The 19,465-nt window shown below is 33.6% G+C and overlaps 1 protein-coding gene across 8 annotated transcripts in view; it reads left to right on the forward strand.

Annotated features, from left to right (window-relative positions):
* Positions 1-19,465, forward strand: part of BCAS3 (BCAS3 microtubule associated cell migration factor) — a 581,795-nt gene that overhangs the window by 153,397 nt on the left and 408,933 nt on the right. For all 8 annotated transcript variants that reach the window (XM_060081385.1, XM_060081386.1, XM_060081388.1 and 5 more), the window contains exons 11-12: positions 2,166-2,249; positions 13,042-13,212. In XM_060081385.1, coding sequence (XP_059937368.1) covers positions 2,166-2,249; positions 13,042-13,212 — 255 coding nt within the window. The remainder of the gene's footprint in view (positions 1-2,165; positions 2,250-13,041; positions 13,213-19,465) is intronic.

A 19,465-nucleotide genomic window follows, 5' to 3' on the forward strand; every position in this document is an offset into this window, starting at 1 on the left:
ATTGTTACTGGCGTATTTTTGCTTCTAGACTCTTTCAGTGGACAAAGTTTAGAAATATGCATGTTATATATCCACACATACTTCTTATTATACACATAAAGAGGCAAATATACATATATGCATATTTGTGCACCCATGTATACCCATATACACATGCACATTTTGGAAATGAAGAGTTCACATTGGTATTTCCACAGGATTCTCTCTTTTTGTCCCACATTTCCTATTTGTATGTCCTTTGTTTTGGATAGGAGACCATGACATCAGCACGTTTTCTTCATTTCTTCAATCCTATAATGCCAAAAAGTAATTACAGAGTTGCTTGCTCATACCACTGCAAAAATCAAACCAACTACAAAGAGTTCAGGATTTTCTTGCAATTTTCTCTGCTTTCATTACTGCCTAAAACTGAAAGTATGCAATCAAATACTGTGTTCATAGGTTATTTTAGTTAGTCCTTTATCCCCCTTTTTCTGCCTTCCTTCATTGTTACAGTTTTCATTTGATACATAATTGTATACATTTGTCTTTATATTTATTTATATGCATATATATTTTCTCATATGTTATATATATATATTTATATTTCCCTTTATTTCCCCAAAGATAACATTATATACATGGTCTTTTGTACGTCCCTTTTTTCACTTACCAATATTTCCTGGGATTTGGGCATGATAGATTTTTGCACTATGGAAATTTCTTGTTTATCTTTTATTTTGATGTACTGAGATGCCAATATAACTTTTGTAATGAGTCTAAGTTTTAAAGAAATTTCTGGCTTTGTTATGTTTATGTAGAAATGCTGACTCAGATTTAGATGAATTGAAAAGGTGATAGTATTGCTTGTCTTCCTTGATTATTTTAATTACCTGAAGCAAGGAAAAGATGGTAGTGTTTCTAAGATATGTCTTTCCTTGCACATGCTCCAGGAGGCAGCAGAAGGGATAATTTTCATAATTCTTCGAATGTGTTTTTGTGAATGAATGAATGAGTGACTGGGTGAATAAGTGAGAGAGATTCTCTTCACTAGCTAAAATGGTCACTTTTCAAACTCCCTCTTTTCCCCTGTGTGAAACTACATTTGCCAACCACCTGCGATTTGGAAAATTCCACAGCAGTATTGTCTTAAGGGATTTTTTTTTTTAATACAAATCAGTGATGAAGAAAAGTTTGATTTTAAAATAAAAGAATAAAAGGTTCACATATTAATCTTTATCAAGTGACCTGGTTTTAAGTTATATAGAGCATTTTTTTTTGTTTTTATATTTTGGGAGAGGAAGATTTGTTCTGAATTCTGAAGGCTTTTAATAATTCATATCACAATGTGGAGCTGTTCTAATAGTCTACTATTGCCATTTTATTGAAAATTTTAAGTGTAAAAATCTGGCTAATGATTTTTATATTTCCCTTTCGTTCTTTCTCTTTCTTTCTTTTTCTTTCTATTTTTTCTTTAAACTAAATTTAGAAGTGTAGGAGCAGTGGAGAATTTAGTCTTGGTTAATTGCTCAGCACATGAGAGAATCATGCATGTCAAACTAGTGATTCACTTTGGAAATTGGCAGTTTGATTTACTTATTTATGAATAAGGGCATGTCTTTTTCATTCTGATGTTAAAACTGGTGAGCCCTCTGAAGTGGACAGCTATTATGTGTCATAGTTGATTTATGCGTAATTTGTGCTACTTTCCCACAAACACAATTGAAAATGGAAATACGGCACATTCTTTTGTCTGTTTTTTAAAATTTCCCTTTACAATCTTTATGTAGGAATTAAGAGGACAAAACCTCCAATTTGTTAGCATGTTAAATATTTAATGTTAGGAAGTCATGGCTAAGTCCTTTGATTATGTTTCTAAAATTTATTTGTGGAAAGCCTGCCAGATCTCAAATCCTACCATTTCAGAGTTTATGAATTCTTAAAGACTATTCATCTTGTAATTAAAAATCGTATTTGAGCATGAAACTGCTTGAGTGGCACCAGTAGATTATAAAAAGGGGTAAAAGTGTCTCAGCAGGGCTTTTAGCTGTTTGTCTGGAAAACACTCATGCAAACATTCCCACCCTCCACCATCATTCTGCATGGTAAATAAGCTCTATCTTAAGAGCCTGTAGAGTTAAACAGTTTAATAGAAATAACCTTCTGGTCATTCTCTCTCTTTCCAGTTGATTCGATGTCATCAGTCCCGTGGTGGAGCCTGTGGAGACAACATTCAGTCTTATACTGCCACAGTCATTAGTGCTGCTAAAGTGAGTATCCAGTAGTCTCTAGGAGGTACGATTTTGCGGAGTAATTATCACGTTCCCTTTTCATTTGCAAAGGTTGAACAGACTTAAGTAAGTCAGAATTATTTTGTCACCCAAGAGAACTGGTGACTAAATGATTAGGTATTTAATCTCTTAAGGTTCCTAAATCATACTTTATATTCTGTTGTAATGATTATAAGGTTTGTATTTGTCCAATTTAAAATATTTAAGTCTGTTAGCTAGGTCAAAGTCTGTAATCTAATTACTTTGGAAAGAAGCTTTACATGTTTTAAGTAGTAACTTCTGGGGTTTTTTGTGTGTGTGTGTGTGTGTGTGTGTGTGTGTGTGTGTGTGATTTGCATCATTCTACCGATACTGAAATCCCTTTGCATTTCTGAACATTTATGAATCTTCTTGACATAAAAAAAAATATTATTCCTTAACAAAACTTGAGTGAAATCCCTGGCACATTCAAAGATTCTTTCATGTCACAGAGCTGCCCCCTGCATGTTTGTCAAGTGAGTTCTTTTTGTGTATGTGCGAGGGTTAATTATGATGATGTCTTGTAAACTTTATGCTGATTATAAGGTATCCTTATAATCACCATCCTTTTGAATTGTGAAGTATACAACAAAACAATTCTAATAATAGGGATGACATAGTGAATCTAAATGACAGCATGTAATAGAAAGCACAACTATTCAGAAAAGAACAACAGTTTAAAACAAACCACAGGGAGGGAATCAAAGGTCACACTGTTTTATGTAAAACAAATACAAAAATACTTCAAGACTGATCACAAATGCTTACATGATGTGGTTTGATGAGAGAAACATTACATATTTTTCACTCAAAGGGAATTATTGAATGGCTTTTTGCTTTCAGCCCCATATATTTTAGATTTCAGAATCTTTATAAGAATGGCTTACTTTTCTCCTCTGTATGAAAAAATTACGGTTATTTCAGTGAAGAGAAATCTGAAGCAGAGTAATTAGGCAGCATCAGTGTTATTTAGCTAACTTATAGTAGATCTACAAAATCTACCAATGAGGTCTAGTTCTCAAGTGTTAGATTCCTTTCCAACTTGTCTGTGTCACACACTTTCGTCAGGGTAACTCATTGTATTGTCGTTCTGAATAATTTTCAGTTATGTGACAGAGAATAACTTTTCAGCTCTTCTTTGCTATAATTGTGTGTTTGTATGCCTACATAAAAGGAAAGTGACCTGCATCATTCAGTAACTGTTGAGCTGTTTTAACTGTTAGATGAAAGTAGATTTGCTGGAATGAGGCTAGACTTAATGTGCTTTCAGAAAAGCAAGTCCAGTTTTGCGGTACACGGGCCTCTCACTGTTGTGGCCTCTCCCGTTGCGGAGCACAGGCTCTGGACGCGCAGGCTCAGCGGCCATGGCTCACGGGCCCAGCCGCTCCGCGGCATGTGGGGTCTTCCTGACCGGGGCACGAACCCGTGTCCCCTGCATCGGCAGGTGGACTCTCAACCACTGCGCCACCAGTGAAGCCCCTCTCCCCACCTTTCTGTACCACAATACTGTGAACTGTGAGGAACATACTCATGTCTTCCACATTTAAGCTCTAAGAAATTATGCTGATGACAACACCTTAATAGGCCATTGGTCACCAGTGGAATTGGTGTTGATTGCAATTCATTATTACCTCTGACAATAGATAAGATTCTGCCATTCACTCCTGAATAAAGTGATTAATGTTTAATTTTTGTTTAACTACTTTAGCCTGATTTTAGTGCTTATTCATGTTCTTGCTTGTAAATTTATAAAATGAAGGAAAAATATAGCCATGAATGTAAAAGTCACCCGTTTCTTACTAGTCTTAACATGTCCAATCCTGTATTACACTCTGCTCTTTTAACTTATATTTAACTTAAATGTCACAAAATACTTTTGAAAGCATTTTTATTATATTTATATAATCTTTTTCTGTGTACCTATGGATTCCTGAGTTAGAGAGCATGAATATTTTAAGATTTCTTTGAAAATGTTGTCAAATTGTTTTCCTAAAATCTTATCAGATCTAGAATAATCCTTCATTTCATATTCAAGGTGTGGCAGTTTTATATGGGAAAGATTGGAAAGTTGGCATGATTTCCCCCAAATATAATTTCTCCTAGTAAGTTATTTGACATTAGAAACTTCGTGGGTAAATTAACCTTCTGAGATATAAGTAGTTCCAGTTTTCCATGATAAGAACATAAAAATGACTTCCATAATTAAGTAGTGTAGTTATAAATATATTATTTTATAATTTTTACTGTTATAGATTACACTCCTATTATATTAGTATGTTCACTTGTGAAAATTTATCATGGTGTACACTTATAATTCCTGTACTTTGTTGTCTAAGTGGATACAAAACTTTGCTAAGGAAAGAAAAATCTCACAAAGATACTGTCGGATCTAGATACCTTCTCCAGAGAATTCTATCTAATGTTTACAAATAAACAATAGCATAGATAAACAATAAGGATTTACTGTATAGCACAGGGAACTATATTCAATATCTTGTAATAACCTGTAATGGAAAATAATCTGAAAAAAAATATGTAGCTGAATCACTTTGCTGTACACCTGAAACTAACACAATCTTGTAAATCAACTATAATTCAGTTTAAAAAAAATAAACAATGGCAATATTACGAAGGCTCTTCTATAGAATAAAAAGGTCAGGTTATGCCTCATCCTATTTCATGATTTAAGATCACCTTGATATTGAAACTTAACAAGAGCATTATGAAAAAGGAAAGCTATAGTCCTATCTTACTCATTAACATAGGTAGGAAAAATCCTAAACAAAAATACTAGCAGAAAAAAAAATACACAGAGGAATAATGTGTCGTAATCCATTTGGGATAATTCCACAATTAAGGCTGGTTTACTACTCAAAATCAGTGAATGTAATTTGCCACATTAGCAGAATAAAGGAGAAAATGATACAAATTATCTCAATATATGCACCAAAAGTGTTTGATAAAATCGAACATATATGCATTGATAAAACATTTTAGTAAATAGTGATAGTTTCTGGTTCTCTAGAATTCAGTTTTTCTCAAACTGCCAAACTATTTAAACATAGTAAACATGGTCTGTTTCTGATCATTTCAATATCTGGCTCCCTTTTAGTTGTGTTTTTGTTGTTTACTGTTAGTTCTCATTTATGATGTCTTGACTCCTTGTTTGCTAGAATTTTTAAAAAAGATTTGTATAAACAGATTTGAGTTTGAGATGATACCAGAGTTCTGTGACACTCTAGGCTTGGATCATCTTAATCCAATTTCACAGATTGAGATTACTTAAATTATTTAAATAAAGGTCACCTGAAATAGCTGTAAGATCCTGATTACTACAGGTTTACTCTTATTTCTATTGTATGTCCCTTTATGTTTCAACCCAAAGCATGCAGGGAAAGTAGACCCCCTTGAACATGACTACTTAGTTCCACAAGTCTATCAAAAGCACTACTCAGTCTCTTAGAAGCCCCCTCTAGAATCATCCAGTGCATTTAGGCCTAAATACCAGCTCACATGTCTGGATTTGCTTGTTCTCTTGGATTTTGACCTAGTAACTCATCACTATTTTGTTCAATATTCAGTAACTTCAAGCAGAATTAAAGAAAAATAAACTCCCCGGTTTTCCTACTTGTTTTCATTGGTACGATTGATCTGATTTACCTAGCCTGTCATTATTGAAAATAGAAAATAAAATTTCTTCTTATTATTTCTTACCATTTTAATAATTTCTAGGTAATACATTACCATGAGATATATAACATGGAGAATATTTTAAAAACCATGTAGTATGTGCTTCTTAAGAGAATACTACACTTTCTTTGATGAGTAATCATTAATATTTTTCTCTCTCTGATGACTGCTTCTCATGTGGCTTCATATAGGTAAACCACTTTGTTATATAGAAGGATTAATTATTAAATTTTTAATTCTTTTTTATGTCTCACATTACAGTTATAAGTATAAATTATATTAATTGTATATGTGCTTGGATCTCCTTCAAGGAAATAATCTTTTTTGCCCACCCCAGATTTTCAAATAGCACTTAAAATTCATCTTTCCAAATAATTTGGCTTTCCTTATAAAGAATATAATAATGAAAAATTCTCTGAGGTCATGTTGAAGGAAGAAGTTTAATATTGAAATTGTTCAAATTGGATTATTTTGAAACATTTATTAAAACACTCCCAAACTCATTCTACTAAGCCACCATCACCCTGATACCAAAACCAGAAAAAGATACTACAAAAAAAATTACAGACCAATATCACTGATGAATATAGATGCAAAAATCCTCAACAAAATACTAGCAAACAGAATCCAACAATACATTAAAAGGATCATACACCATGGTCAAGTGGGATTTATCCCAGGGATGCAAGGATTCTTCAATATATGCAAATCAATCAGTGTGATGCACCATATTAACAAATTGAAGAATAAGAACCATATGATCATCTCAATAGATGCAGAAAAAGCTTTTGACAAAGTTCAACACCTATTTATGATAAAAACTCTCCAGAAAGTGGGCACAGAGGGAACCTACCTCAACATAATAAAGGCCATATATGACAAACCCACAGCAAACATCATTCTCAATGGTGAAAAACTGAAAGCATTTCCTCTAAGATCAGGAACAAGACAAAGATGTCCACTCTTGCCACTGTTATTCAACATAGTTTTGGAAGTCCTAGCCATGGCAATTAGAGAAGAAAAAGAAATAAAAGGACTACAAATTGGAAAAGAAGAAGTAAAACTGTCACTGTTTGCAGATGACATGATACTATACATAGAGAATCCTAAAGATGCCACCAGAAAACTGCTAGAGCTAATCAATGAATTTGGTAAAGTTGCAGGATACAGAATTAATGCACAGAGATCTCTTGCATTCCTATACACTGACAACGAAAGATCAGAAAGAGAAATTAAGGAGACAATCCCATTCACCATTGCAACAAAAAGAATAAAATACCTAGGAATAAACCTACCTAAGGAGGTAAAAGACCTGTACTCAGAAAACTATAAGACACTGGTGAAAGAAATCAAAGATGATACAAACAGATGGAGAGATATACCATGTTCTTGGATTGGAAGAATCAATATTGTGAAAATGACTGTTCTACCCCAAGCAATCTACGGAGTCAGTGCAATCCCTCTCAAATTACCAATAGCATTTTTTGCAGAACTAGAACAAAAAATCTTAAAAATTTGTATGGAGACACAAAAGACCCCGAATAGCCAAAGCAATTTTGAGGGGAAAAAATGGAGCTGGAGGAATCAGACTCCCTGACTTCAGACTATACTACAAAGCCACAGTAAGCAAGACAGTATGGTACTGGCATAAAAACATAAATACAGATCGATGGAATAGGATAGAAAGCCCAGAGATAAACCCACGCACGTATGGTCACCTTATCTTCAGTAAAGGAGGCAAGGATATACAATAGAGAAAAGACAGCCTCTTCAATAAGTGGTGCTGGGAAATCTGGACAGCTACATGTAAAAGAATGAAATTAGAACACTTCCTAACACCATACACAAAAATAAACTCCAAATGGATTAAAGACCTAAATGTAAGACCGGACACTGTAAAACTCTTAGAGGAAAACATAGGAAGAACACTCTTTGACATAAATCACATCAAGATCCTTTTTGACCCACCTCCTAGAGTAATGGAAATAAAAACAAAAATAAACAATGGAAATGGACAAACGGACCTGATGAAACTTAAAAGTTTTTGCACAGCAAAGGAAACTATAAACAATATGAAAAAACAACCCTCAGAATGTGAGAAAATATTTGCAAATGAATCAGTGGACAAAGGATTAATCTCTAAAATATGTAAACAGCTCATGCAGCTCAATATTAAAAAAACAAACAACCCAAACCAAAAATGGGCAGAAGACTTAAATAGACATTTCTCCAAAGAAGACATACAGATGGCCAAGAAGCACATGAAAAGCTGCTCAACATCACTAATTATTAGAGAAATGCAAATCAAAACTACAATGAGGTATCACCTCACACCCGTTAGAATGGGCATCATCAGAAAATCTACAAACAGCAAATGCTGGAGAGGGTGTGGAGAAGAGGGAACCCTCTTGCACTGTTGGTGGGAATGTAAATTGGTACAGCCACTATGGAGAACAGTATGGAGGTTCCTTAAAAAACTAAAAATAGAATTACCATATGACCCAGCAAATCCCACTACTGGGCATATACCCAGAGAAAACCATAATTCAAAAAGACACATGCACCCAATGTACATTGCAGCACTATTTACAATAGCCAGGTCATGGAAGCAACCTAAGTGTCCATCGACAGATGAATAGATAAAGAAGATGTGGTACATAGATACAATGGAATATTACTCAGCCATAAAAAGAAACAAAATTGGGTCATTTGTAGAGACGTGGATGGATCTAGAGACTGTCATACAGAGTGAAGTAAGTCAGAAAGAGAAAAACAAATATCATATATTAATGCATATATGTGGAATCTAGAAAAATGGTACAGATGAACTGGTTTGCAAGGCAGAAATAGAGACACAGATGTAGAGAAAAAACGGATGGACACCAAGCGGGGATACTGGGGTGGGGAGGTGGTGGTGTGCATTGGGAGATTGGGATTGACATGTATACACTAATATGTATAAAATAGATAACTAATAAGAACCAGCTGTATAAAAAAATAAAGTTAAAAAATAATGAAAGAAACACTTTTATTGAAACAGAAAAAAAGACTGGATGGGGCCACCTACCCTTCACCTGGGCCTGTGCATGGGTCTGCTCCATGACCTTTTGAACGTGCAGAGACCTGTAGCTTCGTTATGCCTGTACATTTTTTCCCAATCATTTTTCCCCACGCTTCCCACACTCCCCACACCTCAGACCGCCCTGCTTCTTTATTCTATATCACATAAATACCCTGAGCCCCTTGCCTTCAGGGAGGTGCATTTGAGATTTGTTCTCCTGTCTTCTTGCTTGGCTATATTGTGAAGAAAACTTCTCTTTGCTACAAACCTCGATGTCTCAGCTTTTTGGCTTGCTGTGTGTTGGGCAAGATGAACCTGGTTTGGTAACATATGTGTGTGTGTATAATTGTTTATGATTGTCAGTTTATTAGTCTCTCCCACTAGATGGTGAATTCCTTGAGATGAGGGACTATATTTTGTTCATTTCTGTAAACCCAATATGTAACAGTCAGTAAATGAATTCAATAATGGAATAAATGAAATAATGAATTTGGAAGAAAAAAGAATGCTACACTTCCTTTGACAGAGTAATCATTAATATTGCTCTCTCTCTGATGACAGCTTCTCATGTGGCTTCTTATTGGTTAACCACTTTGTTATATAGAAGGATTAATTATTAAAATTTTAATTCTCTTTTATGTCTTACATTACAATTGTAAGTATAAATTATATTAATTGTATATGTGTTTGGATCTCCTTAGAGGAAATAACCTTTTTTTTTCCTGGATTTTCAAATAGCACTTAAAATTCATCTTTCCAAATAATTTGGCTTTCCTTATAAAGAATATAACAGTGAAAAATTCTCTGAGGTCATGTTGAAGGAAGAAGTTTAATATTGAAAATTTTCAAATTGGATTATTTTGAAATATTTATTAAATCTTGGTCCATATATTCTAGTTACCTTATAACAGTTCTATTTGATTTTTCCTTTTAATGTGTTTTAACCCCAGCGTTGTAAATTGATTTAATAAAAATGCCTCTGTTTTCTCCTGTTATCTGATAACTTCTTAATGACAACTAACAGCTTTTGTGAAAGCAGCACCATTAGTCCTAATGGATAGGGAGGGCAACTGATATGGCCTGAGAAAGGTTAAAGATGACTAGTGACCCTTTGGCAAATCTGTCTGCAACAGAACAGAATAAGAACCATGCTCATTTGAATTTTTGGTCACAGTAGATTATCTGACACATTCGTTATAGTCTTATGTTCAGCACTTTACAGTACAGATTAGTTATGTGAATATTCTTGTCATATTCTTGAGATTGTGAGGACACTAGCGCTCGCTGATATGACTAACATGGAAACAAATTTCTCCTAGAGGCAAAGGTCTTTACTAATGTAGAAAGCTTCCAGCACCCCTCTCTCACACCCTGCATTAGACCTTATTTTGAAAGTTAATGAGCTATGATAGATAGTACTGTCATGTTACTTACTATACAAAGTAAAGATTGCATGACTGTTAAATTTTGGGTTTAATTTTTTGTCCACTGATAAGAAGACCCAACCAATAGTCCTAAGTTTTTTTTGTTTTGTTTTGTTTTTGGTGAGAAGCATCATTAACTCTTTCTGTAATATTAGCCTTTAACTCTGAAATATACTACTCTTTTTCCCCTCTTTCTGGAGTTTTTTTCCTAGTTCTCTTCTATTAACTTTTCCCTTTATCTTGGGTTTGCTATGGTACATTACTTCCACTTTCTGTGTGCTCCAGTTATTTTAGTTTTATTCCTTTTCATTGGTATAAGAGCATGAAATAATAAGCTCAAGGGCAAATGGGGAGAATAAACAATTAAAGACTTTAAACCTGAAAGGCATTCCTTTGATAAAGGGATAGCTCCGTTTAAGTGGGAGCATCTCCATTAGCATTAATGGAGTAAGTACATCAGCTGAAGCATCTCAGAGGTTAATCAGGCTTCCTGGCCCGCTTTTGACATCAATATACTGTGGCGCCTGGTTTTGTTGGTCCTTCAGAGGCTTTCTTGACAACACTCTAACAGACTTTGTGTAAGTCATTTCTTGTGAATTATTGAAACAAATGTTTGGCTGCTAATTGAGGAGCACTAATGTGTTTTATAATCACTGCAGTTTGAGTTTTTAGCACTAAACAAAACAGTTACAATTGATTTGTGGCTTTTTCTTGGTTTCAGTCAGCTGTAAGTTATATCATTTTGCTTGAATTCAGCAAATGGCTTTGCTGGTTATTTTATTTAAGTATTTATTAGGATACACTATTACGGTTTTCATTTCTCCTTCCCAGTATGCATTTGTGTTCTGAATTCATGAAGTGTGTGAGATCACAGGTAGTAACAGGAATAGATTACAAGGCAATACTGGATAGTGGTTTGGAGATAGTCCTAGTTTTGAGTTCTGGCTTTGTCGTTGGCTGGCTGTTTGAGCTGCCATTTTCTTTAACTTCTGTAGCCTCAGTTTTCTCTTCTTTAAAGAGTAGAGGTGGGCTTCCCTGGTGGCGCAGTGGTTGAGAGTCCGCCTGCCGATATAGGGGACATGGGTTCATGCCCCGGTCCGGGAAGATCCCACATGCTGCAGAGCGGCTGGGCCCGTGAGCCATGGCCGCAGAGTCTGCACGTCCGGAGCCTGTGCTCCGCAACGGGAGAGGCCACGACAGTGAGAGGCCCATGTACCGCAAAAAAAAAGAAAAAAAAAAAAAGAGTAGAGGTGTCTGAGGAGATCTATCCAGATCATTTTTGTTAAAGAACCTTAACCATTTCTGAGTTCATAATCAAGTTTCCATGGAACATAGCTACAGTAAAATAATACATATATTATGTATGTTTCCTTTTTTTTAGTTCCATCTGGCTGTTGTTTAAATTACATTTACGCCTTTATAAACAACCTTTTTTGCCTAGCATTTATAAATTAATATTTGAAATGCTGTATATATAATATACATTTTAAAATTTAACTATAGCATATGCCAGAATATAGGTCCATAATTATTTTAAAAAGAGCAAGTCACGGTATTGAAGATTAATTTGAAGTATTTTAGTAAAAACTTTTCCTCACAGTATGAGGATATGTGTCTATTGTATCATACATAATTTCTGATATGTCCATGTAATCTAGACAACTTATTTTGGCTCTAATGATTAGATATGTTAATGTGTTTATGAATCACATAATTTTCTCTTTGTTTTCACTTTCTTCCCTTTCAGACAAAAAGAAAAAACCCCGTTACTTAACGTGATTGTTTGTTAATGGTTATGAGAATAATCAGATGAGATTCACATAAAAGAAAACATGCATATGAGTTAGTTTCATCTCTTTGTTTTCAATGAAATGGAACTAAAATGTAATTCTGAAATGTCTTAAGTTGTCTTTAACTGAAATAATATATTAGGAGCATTACATTTAATTGTTTTCTGTTAGCAGAGAGAAAAGAACCTTCTTGGTTAATTTTATATGATGTTTCATTCATCTAGTAAAAGTATCTTAGATGGAGACTGTATTTTCTACATGCCAAATCTTGATGTACAATATTATATAACATCATATTATAGATTTAATTTGGAATCAAAGTTGTTTTCACATATGAATTCTACCAGTATCTCAGTCTTTTTCCTGCTAAAAAGTTGACTCAATATTAGATTTATATTGTTTAAAAAATAGAACATCACATAGTTGCTACTTCTTAATATTTCACATATTTTAAGTTATGTGCATTGAAGAGAGGGGAAAATAAATATTGTTAATAAATGTATAATTGTATCCTCATGTGAAACAAACTCTTTAATTATTTACCTATAGCTTTATTCTCACCATGCTGGCTTTGGGGAATCTACTGATAACATTCACTCAATCTAATAACAATTTTCTAACTAAAATCTAAGATCGTATAAAAATCAGACTGAATTTTTGTGACAGTGCACTGCTACATATAAGCTTGTTAGAGAATAAAGAATTTAATGTGAATTAACAAAACATGTATTACTACTTAGAATCCAAATACTGATGTGATGTCATACATTTTACCTTTCATTGTATAGACATTGAAAACTGGCCTGACAATGGTTGGGAAGGTGGTGACTCAGCTGACAGGCACGCTGCCTTCAGGTGTGACAGAAGATGATGTTGCCATCCATAGTAATTCAAGGCGGAGTCCTCTGGTCCCAGGCATCATCACAGTAATCGACACTGAGACAGTTGGAGAGGGCCAGGTAAGAACATGTGATGCATGTGATGTTCATTTTGTGCAGAGGATGGAGTGACTGACAATATCATTTGGGATCAAGATCATACAAAATGTATTTGGAGATGTGTTAATTTGGAATTGTAGAAAATTAAGGTTATCTCAGGTTAGAATTTTGTTTTTTTCAAAAAATGATGAGTAATTATTGTACAACACGGGGAATATAGCCAGTATTTTATGAAAACTATAAATGGTGTAGACCCTTTTAAAAAATGATGAGTAACATGTTAAAACCTATTATTTCAGACATTGTTAATATATCAAACCTGAAGGTAAAATTGAGGTTCTATAGAATTCTCTTGCTATCTCTCATCAGGACATTTGTTCCATAAATAAATAATTATGTATCTCTTTTATACTGTTTAGTACTGTTTCTTTTTTTAAATGACACTTGTTATAACTTAGACTAATTATGACTAATTATGATGGTAATAAATGACAATATTAATAAATTTTATTACAAATTTTATTACAGATACTTCCTTATAAATATGAAAAAATACAAAAAATCTCAAAGAATATATTAGAATATATAAATGGTAATAACTTATTATAAGATCTTATATCTTCACATAAAACAGATTTTTACAGCCTATGTTCAGAAACATTTAGGAGTAATTATAAACATGGAGAAATATGTTATGCTTATGTAAGTCTTGCTAGAGAGAAACCAGTTGGGTTTTGTTTTTCTCCCTCATACATTCATAGGCAGTATTTTCTTTTAAATCATAGTCATGAATTTTAAAATACATTTCTGAAAGGAAGGTAATTTTCATGGTTTGTGATCCTTGCTGTACATACACAATGTAAACCTGATTACTAGAATGAGATAGGAGGAGAGCAAGATTTGGAAATGGAAATTATTTTAATTTTATATAGAATTTATATTTAATTCCATTTTCAGAACATGATTATGTGAGCCATTAAAATAGTAACCCTAAATATTGCATGTTCTTTTGAGAAAATCTGCTTCCAGTATATGTGGCTCTACATCTTGATGACAGATTACATTTGGCTGGTACTCATATACTAATTCCTATAGTAAGATCAAGTGGCATTTCAAAAAACTATGGACTGTGCTGCAATTAAAACACCCAAAAAATATTTGAATTTCTGGGTTATTGAATCTGGCTATTATACTTTATTTAAAATCTGAATAATATAATTCTCTGCCTTTCCCATCTTAACTTTGTGGTTAATCAGATATGTTACAGACTTGTATTCCTGTTTAAAACTCGTTTTAATGAAGTGCTAGCAAACTTTTCAGTTGACTGTAATGACTTTTTTTTTAAAGTTGTGTTAATTAGCTCAAGTTGATAGACACATACAGATGTTCTCTTTTTAAATTGGAATTAAATATATAAATCCTTAGTGTTTTATGAGTGTTAAAGTAAAAAATATTTTCTTTTGTCCTTCGATTCTTAATTAATTCACCTCCAAGGCCACCCACATTTACTAAGTAGTAACAACCCTCCTCAACACTGTCTAGTTTGGTGAGTGGATTTAAATCTGTTAAGCATCTAGCATTTGTTGACAGACTGATTTGTGGTAATTTAAAAGTTGAAAATGTTATCTCTTATTATTTTTGATGAAATAGAGCTATAACTCATTAATTTATGTAATGAGTAAAAAGAAAAATTTAATTTATACGAAAAGCATAGCATTAGGTCTTGTGTTTTCACATGTGGTTTCTTTGGGGATTTTTTTCCCCTAGTTCTTTGTTAACTTTTTATAACTTTAAATTGGAATTCTCACATTTGGAATATGGAAATGAACAGTAGATTGTACAAAAGTTCATTTTTCTGTGATAAGTGCATTGTTAACCCTGGAAACAAGTAAAGTTGTTCATTAGGAAATAAGAATCATAGAAATGTTAACTTTTAAAAGTTAAAAAAGTGAAAGTGTTGCTCAACCTGAAAAGTTTTATCTTTTCTATTATTTGTTGGGAGCATAATCTCTTTTCATTCCTACTTATAACATATTCTGCAATTTTGATTGATTTAAAAATTCTATTAAAAGACAGGAAATAAATAATAAGTTACTATGTGCATTTTTAAGGAATTATAATTTTTTTTTAAGCAATAAGATTTCCTCAATATAATACTGTCTTCTTTTCTTTTATTAATGTGAATCTGTTTTTTGTCAGGAAGACATTTTTGTCTCTGATAAATAGTTCAGTTGAAGTACAAAGCTGTTTTTAGGTTATGCTGGATTGTATTAGAAAGACTGCAGTGGTTAATGTCACGGATTTATCACTTTTAGCCCTTTCCCACTGATGTTTGACCTTAGCTGTAGTGTTTCTTCTTGTCCCTATACATATCAGGAACTAAAGCTGACATTATGTGCACTTTTGCTGTTTAAAGCCATTGAACCTTTAATAAAGATATTTTCATGTTTACAGGGATAGTGTATAAAATTTGATTCACCATCTTTCTGATGCTGAATTGATTAGTTTGATTTGATGGTGACAGGATCACCGTATGGTACCTGCATTAAAGGGGAATGTATTTGCTTGACTTTGTCCATTTTTGTCTGTGTTACTTTCATGTTTTATTTAAAAGCATTTCATGGCTAGGATAAGTTAAGCGGTATAATTTGCCTTTATAAATTTATATAATTTCAGTTAACAAGGTGGCAAAGTCTCTAATCAAAGAAAAACGCTCCAGAATGATAACATAAACTAGAGCTATTTCTTGCCCTGAGTGCAAATACAGGTGTTATTCATAGTAATTTGATGGTTCCTGTGGTGTTTGTCTATCTTTTTGTTCATATGATAAAGCCTTATCCACCTTGTATCCACCTTGCTTTGCTTTGTTTTAATAAACTCAAGTTGTTGATACATATACTTGGGGGTTTAGCCTGTTTAGTTAAGTAGTGAGTAAAAATTAAATGTCTCAGGACAACTGTATTGGGATATCGCTGTTATTGATTTGATATTGATATTTTAGGCAAGATGATGATGCAGTGGAGAGAATCTGTACAAAAGTATCTGGTTGTTATATTTCTGAACTTCATAAAGGGAAGATTCAAAGAATCCTATATAGTGGCATGAGGTTTTGGTATTCACCAAGATTAATGAGCCTTTTTGCTGGATGGCTTCTGTATTAGTACCATCAAGTAGAGTACTCAATGCTAATTGTATTGGAAAGAGAGGTATAGGGTTATAATATATGAAAGGAAAGGGAATCATAAGATTGAGTTAAAATAGAAAAGTGGGCAAAGGACAAAATATTTCAGTGAAAAAATAAAATACTTACAAATGGTGTAAAATCTTTAGACTTGACTTGTTATAAGAGAAAGACAAAACTACCGTAAGATACCACTTGTCACCTATCAGCATGAAAGAAATCAAAAAGCTTGCAGTATACGCTACATTTTTTTAATACTCTTTTAAAAGAATATATTTATTTATTATTTACTTGGCTTGCCTGGCATGCGGGATCTTTTTAGTTGTGGCATTGCAGGATCTTTTTAATTGTGGCATGTGAGATCTTTTATTAGTTGCGGTATGCGGGATCTTGTTTTAGTTGTGGCACACGGGATCTTCAGTTGCGGCATGTGGGATCTAGTTCCCTGACCAGGGATCAAACTCAGGCCCCCTGCATTGGGAGCATGGAGTCTTAGCCACTGGACCCCCGGGGAAGTCCCTGCTCTACATTTTTAACTTTTAATTTTGAAATAATTGTAGACTCACAGTAAGTTGCAGATAGTTCCCCCAAACTGTGACATCTTATATAACTGTCGTGAAATATCAAAACCAGGATATTGACAATGGCGCTTTACTGTTAACTAGGCTACAGACCATATTCAGCTCTCACCATTTGTTTTATTTGCATTCATTTGTGTGCGTATCCAGAATATTGAAAGAACTCCTATAACTGGATAATAAAAAGATAAATAGCCTTATTTTAAAATGAACAAAGGATTTGAATAGCCATCTTTCCAAATATGATATGCCAGCGGCCAGTAAGCAGAAATGAGAGCTCTGGTACACTGCTGGTGGGAACGTAAAATTGTACAGCTACTTTGGAAAAGAGTTACCATTTGACTCAGCAATTTGTCTCTGAAGAGATTTGCTCTTAGGAGATATATAACCAAAAGAAATGAAAATATATTTTCATGTAAAAACTTGTACATGAATGTTCGTAGCAGCATTATTTGTAATAGCCAAAAAATAGGAGGAGCCCAAATGTACATCAACTGACTGATGGATGGTTAAATAAAATGTGGTATATACATACAGTGTAATATTATTTAGCAATAAGAAGAAGTGAAGTAGTGATTCATGCTACAAAATGAATGAACCTTGAAAATCTTATGCTTAGGGCAAGAAGCCAGTCGCAAAAGAACACATATTGTATGAATCTATATATATGAAATGTCCAGAATAGGGAAATCTACATAGAGAGGAAATAGATTGGTTGCCTAGGGCTTGGAGTTTGGAGGGAATCAGGTGGGGAGTGACTGTTAATGGTTATGAAGTTTCTTTTGGGTGATGAAAGTGTTCTAAATTTGATTGTCATAATGGTTGCACAACTCTGTGTATATACCATATTTCCTAAAGCAATCTATCAGTTATTTAGCAGACTTGGTTTAACACACTTTCCTGGAGACTGCTCCTATAAGCTTCTTGTCTTTTTCTTGTTTTCCTTACCTAACATTTTTGAAAGTCAAATGGAAGAATGGAAAAGAGAGATGAGAGAAATAATTTATAACCCATGTTTCCCCCCACTTGTGGTAAAATATATATAACATAAAATTTGCCATTCAGCCATTTTTAAGTTTACAATTCAGTGATATTAAGTACATTCACAATGTTGTACAACCATTGCCATTATCCATGTCCAGAACTTTTCATCATCTGTACCCATTAAACAGTAACTCCCCATCCCCCTGTTCTCACACTCCCTGTTGACCACCATTCTAATTTCTGTCTCCAATAGATTGCCCTTCATTAAAAAGACATACAATACAAACTGTTGAAAAGGATGTGGAGAGGTGAAACCTTATACTCTACTGGTGGACATATGAAAGTATCTATACTTTGGAAAACAGTTTTTCCTATTTCTTAAAAAGTTCAGTATATATTTACCATATGACTAAGCAAATCCACTTCTAGGTATCTCCCCAAGAGAAATAAAAACATGTTTCACAAAAAAGATGTGTGTGCAGATATTCATAACAGCGTTATGCATAATAGCAATCAATTGGAAATAATCCAAATTACCAAGAATTGTTTGGTGAACCCACATGTTGTGGTCCCTCCATACAGTGGAATACACGTAAGCAATACAAAGAAATGAATGATACCTGAAACAATATGGTTGAACAAAAAAATTATATATTTAGAAAGAAATGGAAGATAAATTGCTTGATTCTATTTGAAATATTTTGAAAAATTTTAGAAAAGGCAAATGAGATGAAATATACACTAGGGATTGTCTGGGACTTGTGGTTGGTGTTCTAAAGTCATCATGAAGAAATTTTGGGGGTGTTGGAAGTATTCTAAATCTAGAATGTGGTAATGGTTATACAACTGTATAAATTTACTAAGCATTATCCACTTATATGGGGTGATTTGTATGTATGAATTTTGTGGTAATTGGGGAATGACTCCCAGCTATGATGAATTGAAGAGATAAGCAAATCTTTTCCCCAGAAAATAAGTACATTACTGGACAGAATTGTCATACTGAGTGAAGTAAGTCAGAGAAGGAGAAACATCGTATTATATAGCTTATATGTGGAAGCTAAAAAAATGATACAGATGAACTTATTTACAAAACAGACACAGACTTGCAGACTTAGAGAATGAACTTATGGTGACCTTATGGTTACCACGGGGGAAGTGTTGGGGGGAGGGATAGTTAGGGAGTTTGGGATTGACCTGTACACACTGCTATATTTAATATGGATAACCAACAAGGACCTACTGTATAGCACAGGAAGCTCTGTTTAATATTATGTAACAACCTAAATGGGAGAAGAATTTGAAAAATAATAGATACATGTATATGTATAACTGAACCACTTTGCTGTACACCTGAAACTAATACAACATTGTTAATCTGCTATATCCAATAGAAAATAAAAAGTAAAAAAAACCCAAAAGAGTCTCAGAGACCTTTGGGGCAACATTAAACATATCAACATGTATGTAATTGGAAGATTGTTTTAGGGAATAATGATGTTTCTCAGTTGATAATTCCCATGATAATAAT

This window comes from Mesoplodon densirostris, chromosome 18 (genome assembly GCF_025265405.1).
Source record: "Mesoplodon densirostris isolate mMesDen1 chromosome 18, mMesDen1 primary haplotype, whole genome shotgun sequence".
Classification (NCBI taxonomy): Eukaryota; Metazoa; Chordata; class Mammalia; order Artiodactyla; family Ziphiidae; genus Mesoplodon; species Mesoplodon densirostris.